The sequence below is a fragment of the Malus sylvestris genome, chromosome 12 (assembly GCF_916048215.2).
Source record: "Malus sylvestris chromosome 12, drMalSylv7.2, whole genome shotgun sequence".
Lineage (NCBI taxonomy): Eukaryota > Viridiplantae > Streptophyta > Magnoliopsida > Rosales > Rosaceae > Malus > Malus sylvestris.
Window position 1 is genome coordinate 24,605,286 of NC_062271.1, and position 19,346 is coordinate 24,624,631.

General features: G+C 35.9%; 1 protein-coding gene, 1 long non-coding RNA gene and 1 pseudogene across 9 annotated transcripts in view; 1 reads left to right on the forward strand and 2 right to left on the reverse strand.

The window, feature by feature from the left end:
* Nucleotides 1-12,294: 12,294 nt before the first annotated feature.
* The window catches only part of LOC126592517 (receptor-like protein 7), a 48,775-nt gene continuing 41,723 nt past the window's right edge, over nucleotides 12,295-19,346 (forward strand). For 3 of the 8 annotated variants that reach the window (XM_050258223.1, XM_050258222.1, XM_050258219.1), the window contains exon 1: nucleotides 12,295-12,783. In XM_050258223.1, the coding sequence (XP_050114180.1) occupies nucleotides 12,469-12,783 (315 nt within the window). In that variant the 5' untranslated portion in view covers nucleotides 12,295-12,468. Of the gene's footprint in view, nucleotides 13,330-19,346 lie in introns of all 8 variants that reach the window. The other 5 variants (XM_050258217.1, XM_050258216.1, XM_050258220.1 and 2 more) reach the window with 3 other exon arrangements.
* Nucleotides 13,852-19,346, reverse strand: part of LOC126592521 (uncharacterized) — a 45,724-nt gene continuing 40,229 nt past the window's right edge. Inside the window, exon 3 of the long non-coding RNA XR_007612665.1 lies at nucleotides 13,852-14,074. This is a non-coding gene — a long non-coding RNA (uncharacterized LOC126592521). The remainder of the gene's footprint in view (nucleotides 14,075-19,346) is intronic.
* Nucleotides 16,812-18,511, reverse strand: LOC126592519 (transcription factor bHLH140-like; annotated as a pseudogene).

A 19,346-nucleotide genomic window follows, 5' to 3' on the forward strand; every position in this document is an offset into this window, starting at 1 on the left:
ATTTATTCTCAACACGCCTCTTCACGTGTGACAAATTTTCAAGTTTAGCACATAGACAACAAAAATCGAGTGACATGCAACATGTGTGGCCGCTTGGCTTCACCCACAAGATAAACTTGCTCTGATACCAAAAGAAAGTTGAGGTTCTACCAGAAACAATTGAAATATTAGAAGTAGCCTAACTTACTTATAAGCCCATGTACGATCTCTCCTCCCATTAATATGATTCTCAACACAAATTCCTGTTTATTTGTGTTCTCGTTTCTTAGTTGTATGAGAAGTCAATCAAGGTGTAGGTAGTGACAGGGCCGGCCTTGAGGGTAGCTCAAGTAGGCGCCCGCCTAGGACCCCACTTCGAAGGGGCCCCCAAATTTTTTTATATCCTGTAATTAACATATAAATACAAAAAAAGTAAGAGATATCATTATTCATTTGTTGGTGCATTGAAAATGTTCGGCTTTCTTTTTCTTTGGAGTGTTGAGTTCAAAACACAGAGATGCCTTTTTTAGTCACTAAATTTTTCTTGTTTTTCAAATTTACTGTCAATCCATCTGTCCAACTCCCAATTCATCTGTCCAAATGCATATAAAGTTATAAAACTCAGGTCCCTTTGCAATCTTTTTTTCTTTCAACTTCCCAATCTCCCTATTTCTATCGAATTTTTAAACCAACTATCACATGGTCTTGAAGATTGTACTTTAAGATAATCAAAACTTTGAATTTATATTTTTCTTTTCAATAATTTTTTATTCAATGGATTGTTTTAGTATTCAATTCGTTAGTTTGATGTTGATTTTACAAAAAAAAAAACACAAAAGAAACAATTGGTTTTGTTGAATTCATTATACTCATCAATCAAGTTTTATTATTCTTTACTCCCTTGATCATCTAGTTTTATTGTTCTTCACTCTCAATCTTAGACTTTTGACTACAAACATTTAGTACATTTGAGTCTAAAAACATGAGCCGTTTAATGTTTAAGTAATGTTTGTATATTTATCTTCTTTTTATATTAATTTTTAATGATATTGGATGTAGAAATAAAATATTTATGTATTTAACGAATTCTTTTTTATACATATTAATGTATAAAGAACCGAAAATCAAAGAATATTAAGATCCCATTTCGAAAACTCGTCTAAAGCCCCCAAATTCTCAGGACCGGCCCTGGACAGTGAGAATCTTTACCAAATCCATTTCCGAACCTTTTCCGGTAACTGATAGCATATTCTAGGTCCTCCATCAGCGGTGTGTGGATTTTCTTGGAAATTGACTGTCGATAGGGAATCATCTTTGTTAGCCATGCATCATTGTCCGCCATGTTGTCAAACAATTGCTCGAATAATCCAAATAGACGGCACCTGGTAGGAAAAGTGGGATAGCCATGCGGCATCATTGTACTGGGGTGCTTTGATATTTGTTTGATACTCATTTGTAGTGTGCTTGTGGAGCAATTTTTCAGTGTGACCGGATTATGGTGTAGTACATCACGTGTCATTATATAAGTAGTGAGATATTTGTGTGTAAAAAATTAACAACTTAAAAAATAAAATTTTCCACTACTTATATAATAACACGTGGTGTACCACCCGTATTTTGGACACAATAAAAAATTTCTCATGCTTGTGAGACTCCACAATAAAGGCCGTTGATGTAGATATCTACCCAAATAAATAAGTTGGGTGATTTTTACACTTGCATGTAAACGCATATGTGCATTCCAAGGATGCAAGTATTATCCTTATTTTTGTATGCATCTTTCTTTCTAACCGTTGGGATTAAAATTCAACGATGATAAAGAGTCATGTGGACTAAAATTTTATCTGAAATCTTGCTAATTAGTTCTCAATTTTACACGTGTCATGCCCGAAATATTTGTAGGTATACACTTCTTAAAAAAATTGTTCCATAACATATATTTGCATAGGTGTAAATATTAGTTTGGTTATGTAGACAATACATAGTAGTTGATGTGTGAGTACATATTCGCGAACAAATTTTCGTAAGTACGGAATTTGACACAAAATACAAATCATAAACTACGAAAAACAGAATTAATTTAATTGTTTGGTGATCCAAGCAACACTAAATCACACAGTGTTATTTAATCGAGCTTCATTTCACTGTGTCACTTTTTTTGGCTTTGGTTCTTAGCTCTTTCTTTTACGGTTTCTCCTCTTTTGTTTGTGTTGCTCAGTTTGTTTGATATCATGAACATTTACTCTGTTATAGCTTTGATTTTTCTGGATGAAGACTTCCTAGTCAAGCCAAACGACGACAAATCTGATGGAGATATTTTCCACAACATTAAAGCCGCCACCGCATCAATACAAGCTGAGTGGGGGAATCCCTTCGTATTCCGGTGACCTACTGCATGTTAAATCTTTGGACATGTCAAGTTCCACCAGAGTGTGCGAAACTTACTTTCCTTTTGCTTTTTGAACCTCTCAAATAATCAGCTCGTCAGCAGGATCTCAACGGGTACTGAGCTTTCGACATTTCCAATAGCTTCCGTTACAAGAAACAAAGGATTATGGAGTCCACCTTTTAATGGTGGATACAAAGCAGAATTGTCATCACCACCAACATTGAATGGACGCCTTCCAAATTCTGGATATCGTCATGAGATGCTTGCAATCTTTGTGTTTGAATTTGTTAAGACCTCTCTCCGTAAACTTTCCTCATATATCAAGCACAAAAAAAGTGAAAACCAAAGTGAAAATGAAATGGTTATCATGAAATGCTTTAATCCACTTGTAGAATTAAACACGATTTCATTAATTACCCCAACTATAGCCTTGTAAAAGAGATACTTAATCATAGTTTGAAAGTGCTTTTAAAATAACTGAAAATGCTTTTAAAGAAAATGTTTTTAGGTTCCAAAAGCAATTGAAGTGTTTTCTAAATCGATGAAGCACCACTTCAAGTGTTTTTTCAAAGATTCATTTGCGTTTTTACTAAAGATTGATTCCAAAAGTATTTTTACTAAAAGGACTTTCAGTCATTTTAAAAACACTTCCATAACAAGCTATTAAATAAAATCGAGAGAATAATGCATGTATCTGAACGTGGGGAATACACTCCCTTGCGTGAAGTTTTAGCCACTCTCTTGTCAACATTGAAGAAACAACCCACAATACCCACAAGGAATATGGGGAAAGACTTTGAAGTCAACAAGTCAAGCAAACCACAAATTTGGTAGAAACCATCACCACGTTTTTCTTAGCGTCTCTAAGAGTCATACATGCACATGTCAATCCGTTTGAGTCACTTCAGTTATTTAGAATCTGTTGAGTCACTTCAGTTATTTAGAATCCGTTTGATAATTATTATTTTTTTAAATTAAAAGTAGTTACTAAATAAGTTTTTAATTTAAAATAAAATGACAGACGAAAAGTAAAAGCGAAATGGTTATTAAATAGCCTATTGGAGCTTGGAAATTATTTTATTTTATTTTTTGTAGTTTTCACATTTTTGTACTTGAGATAAGGGGAAATGGGAGATTAAATGGTTATATATACATGTAGATGTTGTGCAATTGGCTGTGCAGAACTGAAATTCAAATTACAATCACATCACAACAAAACATAGTTCAATAAAATGGGCCACTGTGTGAAAATTAAAATGTGGCCCTTTCACGCACAAGACTTTTTTTTTGTTTTGTGTGTTTAAAAGATTTTTTTTCTTCTATGGCATATTTATAGAAGTACAAAACTTAGTCTGAAAGTCAACATTCTAACACAATATCTTCTACTTAATAATAGATGTAGAATCATTTAAAGGAAGGTATATGTTAAAAAAATGAAGTTTTTAACCAAGAAAAAAAATATATAAAAAGATACAGTATTTTTAAAACAGAAAACCATTTGGGTATTTTTCAAATTTGTACTTAGTTAAGGTATGCATATATAGTTTTTTTTTTGGAATATATAAAACTGATATATATATATATATATATTATATGGAAGCTAATATAAAGTATTTGTTCAATTTATCCAGTCAGTAACATCACGTTACGCGCTTTTGTAGAATGCCGCTTCCAACCAAAAAAATTAAACATGATTTCATTAATTACCCCACTTGTAGCCTTGTAAAAGAGAGACTTAGGCTTCGTTTGGAAGTGCTTTTAAAATTATTAAAAGCGCTTTTAGAGAATGTTATTGGGTCCCAAAAATACTTGAAGTGCTTTGTAGAAGAAGCATCATTTCAAGTGATTTTCCAAAATTCACTTTTATTTTTACTAAAAATTGATTCTAAAAATATTTTTTTTTCTTCTAAAAACGCTTTTAATCGTTTTAAAAACAATTTCAAATAAGCTCTTATATGAATCTAAAAGTATAACGCATATCTAAACGTGGGTATACACTGTTTCGTGAAGTTTTAGCCCCTATGTAGGGGCGAAATTTTACCCTCTCTTTTCCACTCAATAGTCCGTCAACATTGAATAAAACAACCTATAGTTTAAACCCCACAAGGGATATGGGGAAAGACTTTGAAGTCAATGAATCAAGCAAACCACAAAATTATACCCGCTATACATACATCACCATCACGACGTTTTCTGTAGTATGGCTCGCTTAACTTACCAAACGAATTTTCAATTTTTGAAAAAAATAAAAAATGAAAAATGAAAATAAAATGATTATTAAACGGCTTTCTGGAGCTTGAAAGTTGTTTCGTTTTTTTTTGTTGAAATTTGTTGGTAATCATTTCTTTTGCTCGTCAATGTTTTCCTCTTTCTCCTTACAAAAAATCAAAATATCTATTTACAGTATTTTGTGTGGCATGGTTTGAAGCGTGCTTTACCTATTCTGAATTATAATAGTCATTGAATTATTGGTGATCGGAGATCAGTTTCCTTTTGGCTCGACAAATGGTCAGATGAACCTATTATTAGCCATTCTTTATCTTCATTCATTTCATCTAAGGTTCTTCCTTGTGTTTTAAAAGTTATTGAAGCTCAAAATTAGTTTTTGTCAGATTATTTTATTAATTTATTTCCTTCCGTGGTGCAACAGGATTTAATGTTTAGTGTAGTTGTAGCTAGGCACTGACTCATTCGATGTGTGTTTCTATGGAAGCTAATCTAAATTATTTGTTCAATTTATCCAATTAGAGCAACTCCAGCGTTGTCCATTGTCTCTAGGGCAATCCACTATGCTATCCATCCAATGAACAGTAATCGCCTTTTGCATCTCCACCCATGCACTCAATAGCCATGGCAATTGGCAATAAAATATTAATATTTTTTTATTTATAAAATAATAGAAAATAATTTTATTTGTAATTTCGGATAATTTTTAATCGTTCTCGTTGCGCCACGTATCATTATCCGAAAAGACAATAGCAATAAAATATTAGTATTTTTTTATTCATAAAATAATTCAAAATAATTTATTCGTAATTTCAGATAAGATTTTTAATTGTTCTCGTTGTGCCACGTGTCATTATCCGAAAAGACAATTATTGGTGATGGATTTCTGATAAGATTTTTAATCGTTCTCGTTGCGCCACGTGTCATTATCCGAAAAGACAATTATTGGTGATGGATTTCCGATAAGATTTTTAACCAATCACGTCACGCCACGTGTCACAATCTGTTTATAATCTTTGAGGATATATTTCCACCATATTTTTAACGAATGACAGCATGCCACATGGCATTATCTACAACCTAATCCTTTATAAATCCTCCATATAATCCACCATCCATCCTCAGAAATCTTACACCAATTTTCTCAAGATCTCTATCATTATTCATAGTTTCTGCTTCCTTATTCACCTAAATCTCTATCATTATTCATAGTTTTTGCTTCCTTTTTACAATGTCTTCTTCTTCCTCAAGGATGATGTGGGAAATCGATCAGCAAGAGGAAGAATTGTTTAACCAATAAGAAGGAATGTTCAAACGCTAGACGACCCAAAATGAGAGAGAAGAGGATGAGGAGCGTATACGAAAAGACGACGAATCAAGAAGGCAAGAGCCTCACATTCTCGTCGAGTCATCCAAGCTGTGGCTCAGATTTGCAGGCCCAGACGTGCTGTAAACATTGATAGAGACAGGCAACGACGAGGTCAGTTTCTCTTGGACGATCATTTTGTCTGTAACAATGCATTCCCTGATACGTACTTTAGACGTCGTTTTAGAATGGAACGTCATTTGTTCAACAAAATCATGGGCGCTGTTTGCAACCATGATTCTTACTTTGTAAAAAAGCCGGATGCTTTTAGTGCTATGGGTCTCCTGCTTGAGTAAAAAATTACTGCTGCCTTGCAGATGCTTGCATATGGAGCATCTGCAGACCAAGTGGACGAGATAGCGAGGATGGGAAAATCAACAATTCTTGAGTCCCTGATGAGGTTTTGCTCGACAATCGAATCTATCTACACCGCAGAGTACCTCCGGAAACCTACTGAGATGGACTTAGAAAGGCTTTTGAAAAAAAGGGGAGATGCGAGGTTTTCCAGGGATGATTGGAAGCATTGATTGTATGCATTGGACTTGGAAAAACTGTCCAAGTGCATGGCAAGGCGCTTATGGGGACATAAAAGGATCAAAAAGTATCATTTTAGAGGCGGTGGCATCTTTTGATACATGGATTTGGCACGCATTTTTCGGGGTTCCGGGAGCTCAAAATGACCTCAATGTGCTTGCACAATCCCCAATGTTCAATGATGTCCTGCAAGGAAAGGCACCAAAAGTCACATACTGGGTCAACGAACATAAGTATGACGGGGCATACTACCTAGCAGACGTCATTTACCCAAGATGGGAAACATTTTTCAAAACAGTGCCACGTCCACGAAGTGCAAAGGAAAAACACTTTGCAAGTTGTCAAGAGGGGTGCATGAAGGATGTGGAGCGTTGTTTTGGTATCCTCCAAGCTCGTTGGGCGATTGATAGGGGTGCTGCCATAATGTTTGATTTAGAGTCGCTTCGATCCATCATGATGACGTGCATCATTCTTCACAACATAATTGTGAAAGATGAGTACGATTATGATGCCGTTGATGAATATGAGCCAGACACGATGAACAATTCCAGAACACAAATATATTGTGCTCATGACGCCACCGAAGAACTTGTGCAACACGAGCCATTAGAAACGGATGGACGTTACAATGATAGGGTCATTCAACGATATACAAGGATTCGAAGGCCATATATGCACAATGCCCGCCAAATTGACTTGATAGAGCACCAGTGGGATTTGAAACAAGTTGAAGATACTTAAGTTCATTAGTGTTTGTTTTTATTTGGTGTGTTTATTTAATTTTATGTGGTGTGTTTAATTTTATGTGGTGTGTTTTTTTTAGTTCATTTAGTGAGTTTTTTTTTTGGTGTGTGTTGATGTAATTTTATTTGGTGTATGCTGATGTAATTTTATTTGGTGTGTGTGAATGTAATTTTATTTGGTATGTTGATGTAATTTTATTTGGTGTGTTTAAATGTGTTTTGAATAAAGATTCTCTTAGTATAAATAAATTACCAAATTAAATAAATATACTCTTAGTTTTAATAAAGTACTAAATTCAATAAATTGGAAACAAAATAAAGTACTCTATTCAATAAATAAGAAATTACAACCCAAATAGATTGGAAAATTATGGGCTCCGATTACAAACAAAGTGATTGGAAAATTATGGGTCCGTGAATGGATAATCATCACCTAACCAATTTGTCGTGCTAGGATGATCTTCTCTTGTCGTGCTAGGATGATCTTCTCTTGTCGTGCTAGGACCATCTCCTCTTGCTCTCGCTTCTCTTGCACGCCTCCTTCACACCACGTCCGCTTTCCCCGACTTCCAAAAATATTTAGAGTTTGGAGACTTCCCTTCTAAAGGCTCCTTCATAATTTCACGATCTCGTTGAGCCATTCTTTCTTCTCTAACATGTTCCCTTTCTTGCTGAAATAATTCTCTTTCTCTTTCATTAGCTTGAAATTCTTTCTCAATAGCTGCAGCTTTTGCATCCTCTCTAGCCTTATCAGCCTCAAATTTAGTCATTTCCCGGGCCAAAGTCAATTCACCTTGGCGGGCAAGTTTTTTCATATACTTTGCATAATCATTCTTGGAAGCATTGTCTTTCTCTTTGAAGCATTCCTACCTTGTTGAGGCCTAATTGGAAAACGGGTCGACCCCGATGCTTGTTCAACGGGGGGCGTTTCGGGCACTTCTTCTGCATCATCTTCATCATCATGATCATGCGAGGCATAATCGGGCGTAGAGTGTAAATGGGTGCTGTTAAAGGTCACTTATGGACCGATAGGCACAACTTTGAATTTAGGACAATCTTTGATAACATTCCAACACTCCCACCGGTTGAACAATTTGTTTTTGCTTTTGGTTTTGGCATGATACCAAGCTTGTGCTTGAAGGTCCTACACAATGCGGGAGAAGAAATAATTATAATCAAAGTAGGTAATGTAAATTTGGGTATAGTACAAATAAATAAAAAATATATTGTTACCTGATCCGCTAAACTTTCCCCACTTCGAATATTAGTACTAGCTTGTGCCAATGCGTTTCTCCACGTACTAAACGATTTGCTCAGTAGTCTCCAAAGACTGGACAAAGATTCTTTGGTTCTTTTCCCACTAATTTTCTCAAGATAATTGGTATGAATAAGACCCCACATTTCTCTCAACTGCATCTCATTACCCGAAATCGGATCATGAGTAACTTCAACCCAGCTAGTACACAACGTAACATCTTCAATAAACGTCCAATTCGTACCTGCATCATTAGTCATTTTCTTGGAAAAAAATTGGATTGAAACTTTGAGAGAAAGATAGGTATTTAAGAAAGAAAGTATGAAATTGGATTGAAACTTGACAATATATGAAATTGGATTTATAGAAAAGTAAATATATAAAAGTATGAAATTGAATTCAAACTTCACAATTTATGAAATTGGATTTATACATAAGTAAATATATAAAAGTATGAAATTGAATTCAAACTTGACAATATATGTTGAATTTATAGAAAAGTAAATATATAAAACTATGAAATTGGATTCAAACTTGACAATATATGAAATTGGATTGAAACTTTGAGAAGATATGAAATTGTGGTGTAAGGTAGAAGATAATGAGAAGGTATTTATAGAAAAGTAAAATCATTTTTTTTTAATTTTTCAATTTTTTTTTTCGGATTTTTAATAATTTTTTACACTTTTTAAATTTTTTTATTCACCTAATGAATCTATACCGTTGGATTTAAACCAATTTGAATTCCAACATTCCAGATTGTGCCATGTGGCACAACGGTAACATTCCTGATTTTTTAACTTTTTTTTAAAGTCTAATAACGTGGACCGTTGATCTCAGATCTAACGGCTGGTATTAAATGAAGTTTTTTTATTTTTTTTACCGTTGGAAATCCAACGGTCAACAATTTATATCCGTTGAAATCCAACGGTCGTGGGGAAGCCACGTGGCTCCCCAACGGTAACAAACAAATTCTGCGCCGCGGGCCACGTTTTCTGATTTCGTGTTTCCTGACGCGCGCTTGAACGGCACGCGCCTGACAGAAAAAAATTAATAAAGGCGTCTGACGTCAGCTGACGTCAGAGTGCCCTCAGGCGCTCGGGCCGACGCGAGTCCACGGGCCTGGCCCTCGGGCTTGTTGGGGCACCCTAGCCAGCCAACGCTGGAGCAGATCCCTCGGGCAATTGGGCCCTGTGCAGTCCACTGTCCCTAGAGCAATTGCTCCCGCTGGAGCTGCTCTTACGGTTTCAGCTGAGCTTAGATAGATATTTCTATTTGTATTGACTGACTATGTATTGCCTTAGTCAGTCAATAGCCACTGGAATATGAACATAGAAAAGCAACAGAATCAGACTTGAATGCCAAGTTGTCTTATATTTAACTTTAAATTTTACATGAAAAATATCTAGAAATCAATTAAATTATATCAAAAGTCATGAATTGAGACAATCAAGACTTCAAAATCAACGTTAACCCATAAAATCAATTTTTTGAAATGTTATATGAACTTATACACCTTCTTTAATTTGTCATATATGAACTAAAATTTTAAACGATTTATTATATTAACTTTCTGAATCATTAATTACTTATCTAACTCTAACTTCATTAAGTTTTTCATTCAAAATAATACATGTGCAAGCAGTGGCGGAGCCAGAATTCTGAATGAGGAGGGGCCTTTCACAAATATGTATATATATATATATATATATATATATATATATGAGTGTGTGTAAAAAGTTGAATTCATAACATGTTGACATATGCAATTTGTGTAATCCTCACAAAACTAAAAAAAAATCTCTTAAATTCAATACTAAGAAGAAAAAAATGTAAAAACCCAGACAACCAAGAGAGGTCTACAAATAAAGAAGGTGGGTTGCTTTAGAAAATTATAGGATGTATATTACTGTTAGATGAGAGAATCGAATTAAAAGTGGGGTTGCTTTTTCCATTTAAAATTGCACATCTCTTTTAAAACTCCCCTGCCAAACTTATTGTTTCATTAAATAGCCGAAAAGATTTAAAATCAAAACAGTTTAACGACGTCGTTTGCTTCATCTTCTTCCATGAGGTTCACACCTCAGATGAAGTCAGGATGGGCCGGAACTACCCTAGTCCCTTGGTGGCTCCGCCCCTGTGTGCAAGCACCCATAACTTATGTTCAGGAGCAATATTTCAGACATTTCAACGAGTGTCTTCCCTTTGCATTTAATAACCACAAAAGCCATCAAAATGCCTTTCATTCGTCTCTGCTTTTTAGGCACCGAAAAGGCAAAGGCATTTGCCCTTCCTGTTTTTTTCAGTCTGCTTTTCATTTTGCTGTGCAGCGAAAACAACGTTCCATTTCATTTGATATATATTATTACTAGTTCATTATACCGTTAAACTCACAAATTTTTTTTAGTATATATAATATCGTTTGTTCAAAAATAAAAAACTCATAAAAGTATATTTCCAAATTTATTGGGATCAAGGGATCTCAATGCACCTTTGTTGGCTCTGCTAATGAAAATTAGTCATTGCAAAGTACGTGATTTATTTAAGATGGAAAACTTAATAGAGTTGGTATGACAAATCGCTTAAATATTAGTTCATATGATATATTAAAAGAAAAAAGTGTTAAAATTCCTATAACATTTCAAATTTTTTTCCTAATCTAACAATTCTACAGTGTCATATATAAATCCAGGTATATATTAGTTAGTATCTTTCATGCGACAAATTTCCACTTGCCACATTGCCTAAAGTAGTACTAGAATTACTCTTAAGCAATAATATTTCGCTATTGAAAAATCAACTCACAATTTAAGCCCCACATGGGGAAAGACTTTGAAGTCAACAAGTCAAGCAAACCATACATTTGGTAGAAACCATCACCACCTTTTTCTTAGCGTCTTTAAGAGCTACACACGTCAATCCGTTTGAGTCACTTGAGTTATTTAGAATCCATCTGATAATTTTTATTTTTATTTTATTTTTTATTTTTTAAAATTAAAATTAGTTACTAAATAAATTTTAAGTTTTCAAAAAAATTAAAGAAAAAATGATAAACGAAATGATTATTAAACAACCTATTGGAGCTTGAAAATTATTTTATTTTTTGTTTGTAGTTTTCACTATTTTGTACTTGATATAAGGGAAAATGGGAGATGAAATGGTTATTCATGTAGATGTTGTGCAATTGGCTGTGTGGAACCGAAATTTTAATTACAACCACATCACAACAAATAACAGTTCAATAAAATGAGACATTATGTGAAAATTAATATGTAGTCCTTTCACGCACAAGACTTTTTTTTTTGTGTGTTTAAAAGATTACAAAACTTATTCTAAAAGTCAACTTTGTAACACAATATCTTCTACTGAATAATAGATATAGAAGAGTTTAAAGGAAGGTATATGTTAAAGAAATGAAGTTTTTAACCAATAAAAAAAGATATATATAAAAAGATACAGTATTTTAAAAACAGAAAAATATTTGGGTATTTTTCAAATTTGTACTTAGTTAAGTTAAGCATATACAGTTTTTTTTTGGAATATATAAAACTGAAATAAATCTCTACTAATTAATAAAACACTCATTATCAACCAAAATTTTATGAAATTATCAGTTTAACCCTCTAATTAAAATAGAACATGAATAAGAAATATGGAACATAAATGTAATTTCACACAACCAAATTTTTTTTTTTCAAAGCCTCACCTACATGTAATCATAACATATCTCTATCACTCTTCCTCTCTCCTATTTCAAAAATAAAAGTAAATTTTTTTTTCACATTGTGTGTGCCTATATGCTAGTATATACAAAATACATAATTAAAAGGACCCCAACAGCCGACACTGACTAAGACCAAATTGGTCTTTGGCTCACACGCCATTACACTTTCTATAATTACAAAGAAGAATAACTAGGGATCTGCCTAAGCTTTTCCTTCCTTACATTTGTGTCACATATCAGCAACAACTTCCGATGAAAACTCCTCTGCTTTCATGGCTTTTCTTACTCTGCATTTGCTATGTTTCACTCACCTTCCATACGTTTGTGGTCTCTACCCAATGTCCCGGCGATCAGCAATCTTTGTTGCTAAAATTGAAGAACAGCCTCGCATTTAACCATACAACATCTCAAAAACTTGTGAAGTGGAACAATGGCTCGGATTACTGCTCTTGGGAAGGAGTGTCCTGCAAAAGGGGTTGTGTTTCGAATCTGGACTTGAGCAACGAGGCGATTACTGGGGGACTTGATAATTCCAGTCCTCTTTTCGGTCTGAAGTCGATCGACAACCTGAACTTGGCTAACAACTCCTTCAACTACACTCAGATTCCTTCCGAGTTCAAGCAGCTAACCGGTTTGCGTAACTTGAACTTGTCGTATGCTTTCTTTGCAGGGCAGGTTCCGATTGAGGTTTCGCACTTGACGAGGTTGGTTACTCTTGATTTGTCTACCTTCCCTTCCCGCAGAACTCCGTTGAATCTTGAGAAGCCGAATTTGAAAGTGCTCATTCGGAACTTTTCTGAGCTTGTTGAACTTTATCTTGATGGCGTGAATATATCAGCACAGGGGACTGAATGGTGCCAAGCTATATCATCTTCACTGCCAAGATTGAGGGTGTTGAGCTTGTCCGCTTGTTCTCTTTCAGGCCCTATTGATAGTTCATTACTGAAGCTTCAATCGCTCTCGGTTATTCGTTTAGATGGCAATGATTTCTCTATTCAAGTTCCAGAGTTCTTCTCAAAGTTCCCAAATTTGACTTCCTTGGACCTAAGCGGTTCTTGCCCATATGGTACATGTTCTGGCTTATATGGTACATTCCCAGAGAAGATCTTCCAGGTAGCTACACTACAGACTATTGATTTGTCAGGCAATCAACAGCTTCAGGGTTCCTTACCAGAATTTCCAAAGAATGCATCTCTTCGGTCCTTGGTTCTACACTTCACTAACTTTTCAGGGTCACTACCGAACTCTATTGGCAACCTCAAAATGTTGTCCAACATAGATATTCGGGGGTGCAATTTCACTGGATCAATCCCAAGTTCAATAGAAGACCTTCATCAATTGGTTTATTTTGACTTGGCAGCGAACAAGTTCAATGGTTCAATTCCATCCTTCAGTATGGCAAAGAATCTAACCTTGATAGATCTTTCTTACAATCTACTTGATGGGACTATTCCGTCATCTCTGTTTTCTCTTCCCATGCTGCAATATTTAGACCTTTCTAACAATCACTTCTCTGGCCAGTTACCTGAATTTGGTAATTTTTCTTCCCTATACCACCTTGATTTGAGTAGAAATAGTTTGGAAGGGCCTATACCCATGTCCATCTTTAATCTACGAGAGCTTGATTTTCTCTCACTTTCTTCAAACAACTTCAGTGGGTCCTTTCCGCTTAATGATATTCAACAACTGAAAAATCTCCTAGAACTTGATCTTTCATACAATAGCTTGCTAATTAATTATGACAGTTTCCAATTCCTCCTACTCCTTTCCTCAACTTGACAGATTGAAATTAGCTGCTGGAAAGTTGAGAACCTTTCCTGATTTCTTGAGAAATCAATCAAGATTAAGCACTTTGGACCTATCCCTAAACCAGATCCATGAAATACCCAACTGGATTTGGAGGCTTAGTACTCTTGGTGAACTAAATCTTTCTTGCAACTCTCTGGTAAATCTACCAGGTCCTTTCCTCAATCTTACTTCTCATTTGTCTGTGCTTGACCTTCATTCCAACCAGCTTCAGGGACAAATTCCAATGCTTCCACCATCTGCCATTTATCTGGATTACTCAAGAAATAATTTCAGCTCAAGCATACCGGCAGACATTGGTGATTTCCTTATGCAGACAGCGTTCTTCTCTCTTGCAAGTAATCACATCCACGGGATCATTCCAGAATCAGTATGCAAGGCGACATCTCTTGAAGTTCTTGATCTGTCCAATAATTCCTTAAGTGGCATGATTCCCCAGTGCTTAACTGCAATAAACGGGTCTCTTGCAGTGCTTAATTTAAGGAGAAACAAACTTTCTGGCACTCTTCCTGATAATTTTCCTGAGCACTGTAGTCTACAAACTCTAGACCTCAATGGCAATGTGATTGGTGGTCAGTTCCCAAAATCTCTAGCCAACTGCACAATGTTAGAGGTGTTAAACCTGGGAAACAATCAGATAACAGATGTCTTTCCATGCTCATTGAAGAACATATCCGGCTTGCGTGTACTTGTCTTGCGTTTCAACAAATTTTATGATCGCATTGAATGCCTCAAGACTACTAGTACCTGGCCAAAGCTTCAAATTATTGACATAGCTCGCAACAATTTTACTGGCAAAATACCAGGAAGTTTTTTTAAAACGTGGCAAGCAATGATGGGTGATGATGATGGTGCCGTGTCAAAGATTGATCAGGATAGTGTTTACTATCAGGATAGGGTTTACTATCAGGACAGTGTAACAGTTACCACCAAAGGTCTAGAGATGGCATTGGTAAAGATCTTAACAGTCTTCACCTCAATTGACATCTCCTGCAACAATTTTAACGGATCAATACCTGAGGAAGTGGGAATGCTCAAATCACTTCATGGCCTAAACTTGTCCAGTAATGCTCTCACAGGCGCAATCCCATCATCATTAGGTAATCTACGACAGCTTGAGTCCTTAGACCTTTCGGACAACAAATTGAGCGGAACAATTCCATCACAACTTTCCAAACTTAATTTCCTCTCATTCCTAAATCTGTCGAGCAATCAACTTGTCGGGAAGATTCCAACCGGCACTCAGATTCAGTCTTTTTCAGCAGATTCTTTCGCAGGCAATAAAGGATTATATGGGCCACCGTTAGATGACGGATCACCAAGGTTGCCACCAACATTAGAAGGCAAACATTCTAATTCTGCGCACAGAATTGATTGGGATCTTATCAGTGTTGAAGTTGGATTTATTGTTGGCTTTGGAGTTGCGGTCGGGTCACTTGTGTTGTGCAAGAGATGGAGTAAATGGTATTACAAAACAATGTATAAAATCCTTGTTAAGATATTCCCTCAGCTTGAAGATAGAATTAGTCCTCACCGAAGACATGTCCACATAAATCAGAGGTTCGGACGCTGAAGTTAATGATCATGGGGACCAATGCAGCTAGACCTCAAGCTATGCCTGGGGAATTTGAGATCCAACAAATAAGAGGTTTGCTTTTTGGTTTTACCTTTTAAATTTGTGTATGTTATAGTTATATTTGTAATAGTTTATTGTGTATCTTTATCCTTTGTTTTCAATAAACTTCCTCGTACCGTCGAAGTTCTTGAAGTTAGCGTAATTTGATATACCCAAAAGAGTGTACTACATGTAATGTATTATTTGTTTGAATTGTGTAGTATGATGTCGAGACCAACTCCACCCAAAAGAGTGTACTACAAAGAATATCTTGACTTCTAAATTGCGATATGTTTTAACATCTTGTCATTCAATTTTAAACTCATCATATCCAGTTTATTTTTCACCTCAATTTATAAGAGAGCAAACCAGCGCTTTTTGTTTCAGAATTTCCTCACCAACTTTTATGTATGAGATTGCACCAAAAGGCAAAAGCCAACCCTCTCAGGTAACAAGAAGTAATGAAAAACTCAACCGCTTTAACAAAATCGGCAAACTACGGTTCAATCAGTATTCTCCCTTTCATGCCTAAGCACAATGAAATACTCATCTGCTTTTACAAGAGTTGAGTCACTCGCCCAATTTCAACTGGTTTTAGGATGAACCTCAACTTCAATTATAGGACAAAAGCTTCTATCGTTTAAGACTTTATGTTGACAAATGCGAAGTATCGATCGCGATGATTAGGTCTTCCATCTTAACACTTAACTACTAAAAGAGAGGATTAACACTTAATATGATTTGAATTGGGCGTGTTCAGTTACCCCGATCAATTCTCCACAGAGCAGACTTCGACAGTCACAATTCCACGATACCATAGTTACATACAATACATGAGTTTTTCGGAGAATATATTTCTCTTGCTACCCAGAAAATCAACATGCGTATACACAAACCATTTTGTTTTTCTTCCACCTATAACGGTATGTATATTTGATCGACTATATATGGCCTTCGTTAGTAAAAAACTAAAATAGGAGTAACATGTAGATTGCAGATATGCCTAGATTGTTTTTCGGAGTAACATGTAGATTGCAGATATGCTTAGACTACTTCAAAGTGATAGAGTCAATCAAATCATAAACCTGAGTAATGCACTGAAAATTTCTGGTTTGGAATAAGCAAAATGCATGCAACAAAGCCTCCATTGTTAACCTGAAAGAACAACAGTATATCAAGTTTAATTTTCTTTTCATTTGAATCCTGGGTAAACATAATTCTTTCAAAAAGATCGGACGCAAATGCCAATATCTTACAGATTTGTAATTTCATATTGTGAACTAGCACCGCAACAAAATATTTACATGTATATTGCATAGTATTTCTAAATGCTTACCAATTGGTAGCATTAGCTATTATATTGCAGTGTAAACCTCCTTCTGAATGAAGGAAGCCGAGTGAAGAACTTGTTGGAATCAATGCTTTTCTCTAAAGCTTTAGCCCTTACCAAAGACAAAATCTTCAATTAATAACTCAAGTCCACTAAAACAAGTCTAGAATTTCCTAGCTTATTCCTAAATTCTATAACTTTCTCAACAATAATATCAGATGCCTTTGCAAGGTCAAATTGAAAATCTGTTGTTGAAATGGAAGGAAATGCCAGAGTGGAAGCATCGTTTAGAGAACCATCACCGTCAACAGAGCCTACAACTAGCTCTTCACCTTCCTTCGACTCCTTACCAGATTTTTCAGAAAGTGAAACTATTCCTTTCAAAGAGGTTTCCTTTTCTTCAGTAATTTGAGAAGCATTAGAATCCGGTACACTCTTCGACGTTGATTCAGTATTGGCAGGACCATCTGTTTTCTTTAAGAACTTCATTATACCTGGTTGAATTTTTGCACCGGGGTTCTTCTGACCAAAATAACCATTGGGCAGTGTATCAAACCGACCAAGTCCACTATATGCATCAACGGAAGATTGATCATCACTCTCACTCTGGCAACAGGTAATTCTAGCAAACCCTTCACTCAGCTTAGGCAGTTCTTTCTTCTGCAGCATTGTATTCACAATCGCCGCAGCTTTCCCGCCTTGCACGTTTCCTTCATGGCCCGTTCGCTTCACATACCGCAATATACAAAGCTTGGCAGGAAGATCAAGCACCACAGCATGAACATCAACTTGGGAACTACCACCAAGCTTCACAAAATCATCCCATTTTTTCTTTCTCCACATTACAACTATCTATAAACACACACTACCCATCCTTCAACGCATTCATTGCACTATCTATACACTGCCCCTTCGTTCCGGCTTTACCAATTTTGATAGTATCCTACAAAAACATAAATATGAACATATAACAGCATAAAACAAGAACCCAAATGAATAGAAATCCGGAGTACCATACTACGTACTCAAAATAACAAGCTTGAGCCCACTGCGACATTTCATCGAACACACTGTGTGCACAGAGATATACCTGGCAAACGCGAACCCAAGGGCGAGTGGAGCGCATGATATGTTCGCAGAAGGTAGACTTGCCGCTTCCAGGCGCACCCACCAATATTACTACGACAGGTTTTATGATCACCGAAGGCGACGATGACCGAGAATTGTAAAACGCGGCGTTTTTGAGGGGGCGTATCTTTGGCTGTTTCGTCGATATCCATGTCCATGTTTTGGAAGACTCTGCAAGGAACTTTTGAATTAACGGCGGAAAAGCAGCGGTTTCTTCTTCCACTGGGCTGGAAGCCTGAAGCTTCTGTCGCCGGTGCCTGGTGCTTGCGTAATGGGACACATGTCACACATCGTCGACCCGAAAATTGACAAGATCCGATTCAATTTAGATTTTATCCATATATTAGCATCTTCGCAAACGCCCACGCACAAACTAGAAATTTTTAATTATTTTTCTAATTGTTTAACATTGTTATTTGGTAAAAAATTTGTGAGGACCTTTCCTTATCATATTAGGCATCAAAATTTTCTTATCCTTTTCTTTTTCAATCATCTTCTTGTGATAATTTTTTCTATAATTTGTGTTAAGCCCTTCGTATTCCGGTAACCTACAACATGTTAAATCTATAGAAATTATAAACTTGATAATTCTATTCATAGCACAAAGGCCTATACATACAATCGTGTTTAATTGGTGTACAAGTAAGGATCTCTTCAAATTATGAATACAATCAGAATCATATTACACTATTAATTGCTAAACCTTAAGAAGGACGATTTCCTTGGACAAGGCTCCTTCTCTAACATCATGACAAACTAGACGGTCGAGAGGCGACAAGTTTGGACCGTAGAAGAAGAAACCTTGGTTTAGATAGACCTTTTGTCAAGAGATTTGTTAGTTGATCCAAGAATGGGATGAAATGAACTATTTGAGTACCAAGCTTAACATGTTCACGAACAAAATGATAATCTAACTCAATATGCTTTGTGTGAGCATGAAACACCTGGTTGGCTGCGATATACCTAGTACTGAGATTATCACAAAAGAGATAGGTGGGCAAAGAGGCATGAAACCGAAGTTCATGAAGTAAGTAGGACACCCAAAGAGATTCGGTACAGGTGTGAGCAAGAGCACTATACTCAGACTCCACACTATAGTAAGAAACAGTAGGACGTTTTGTAGAACTCCATGATATGAGATTCGGACCCATAAATAAAAGATAACCAGATGTCAATTGACGAGTGTCAGTACAAGCCCAATTTGCATCGGAATAACCCTGGAGAATGAGGGGACCATGGTGAGGCCAAAAA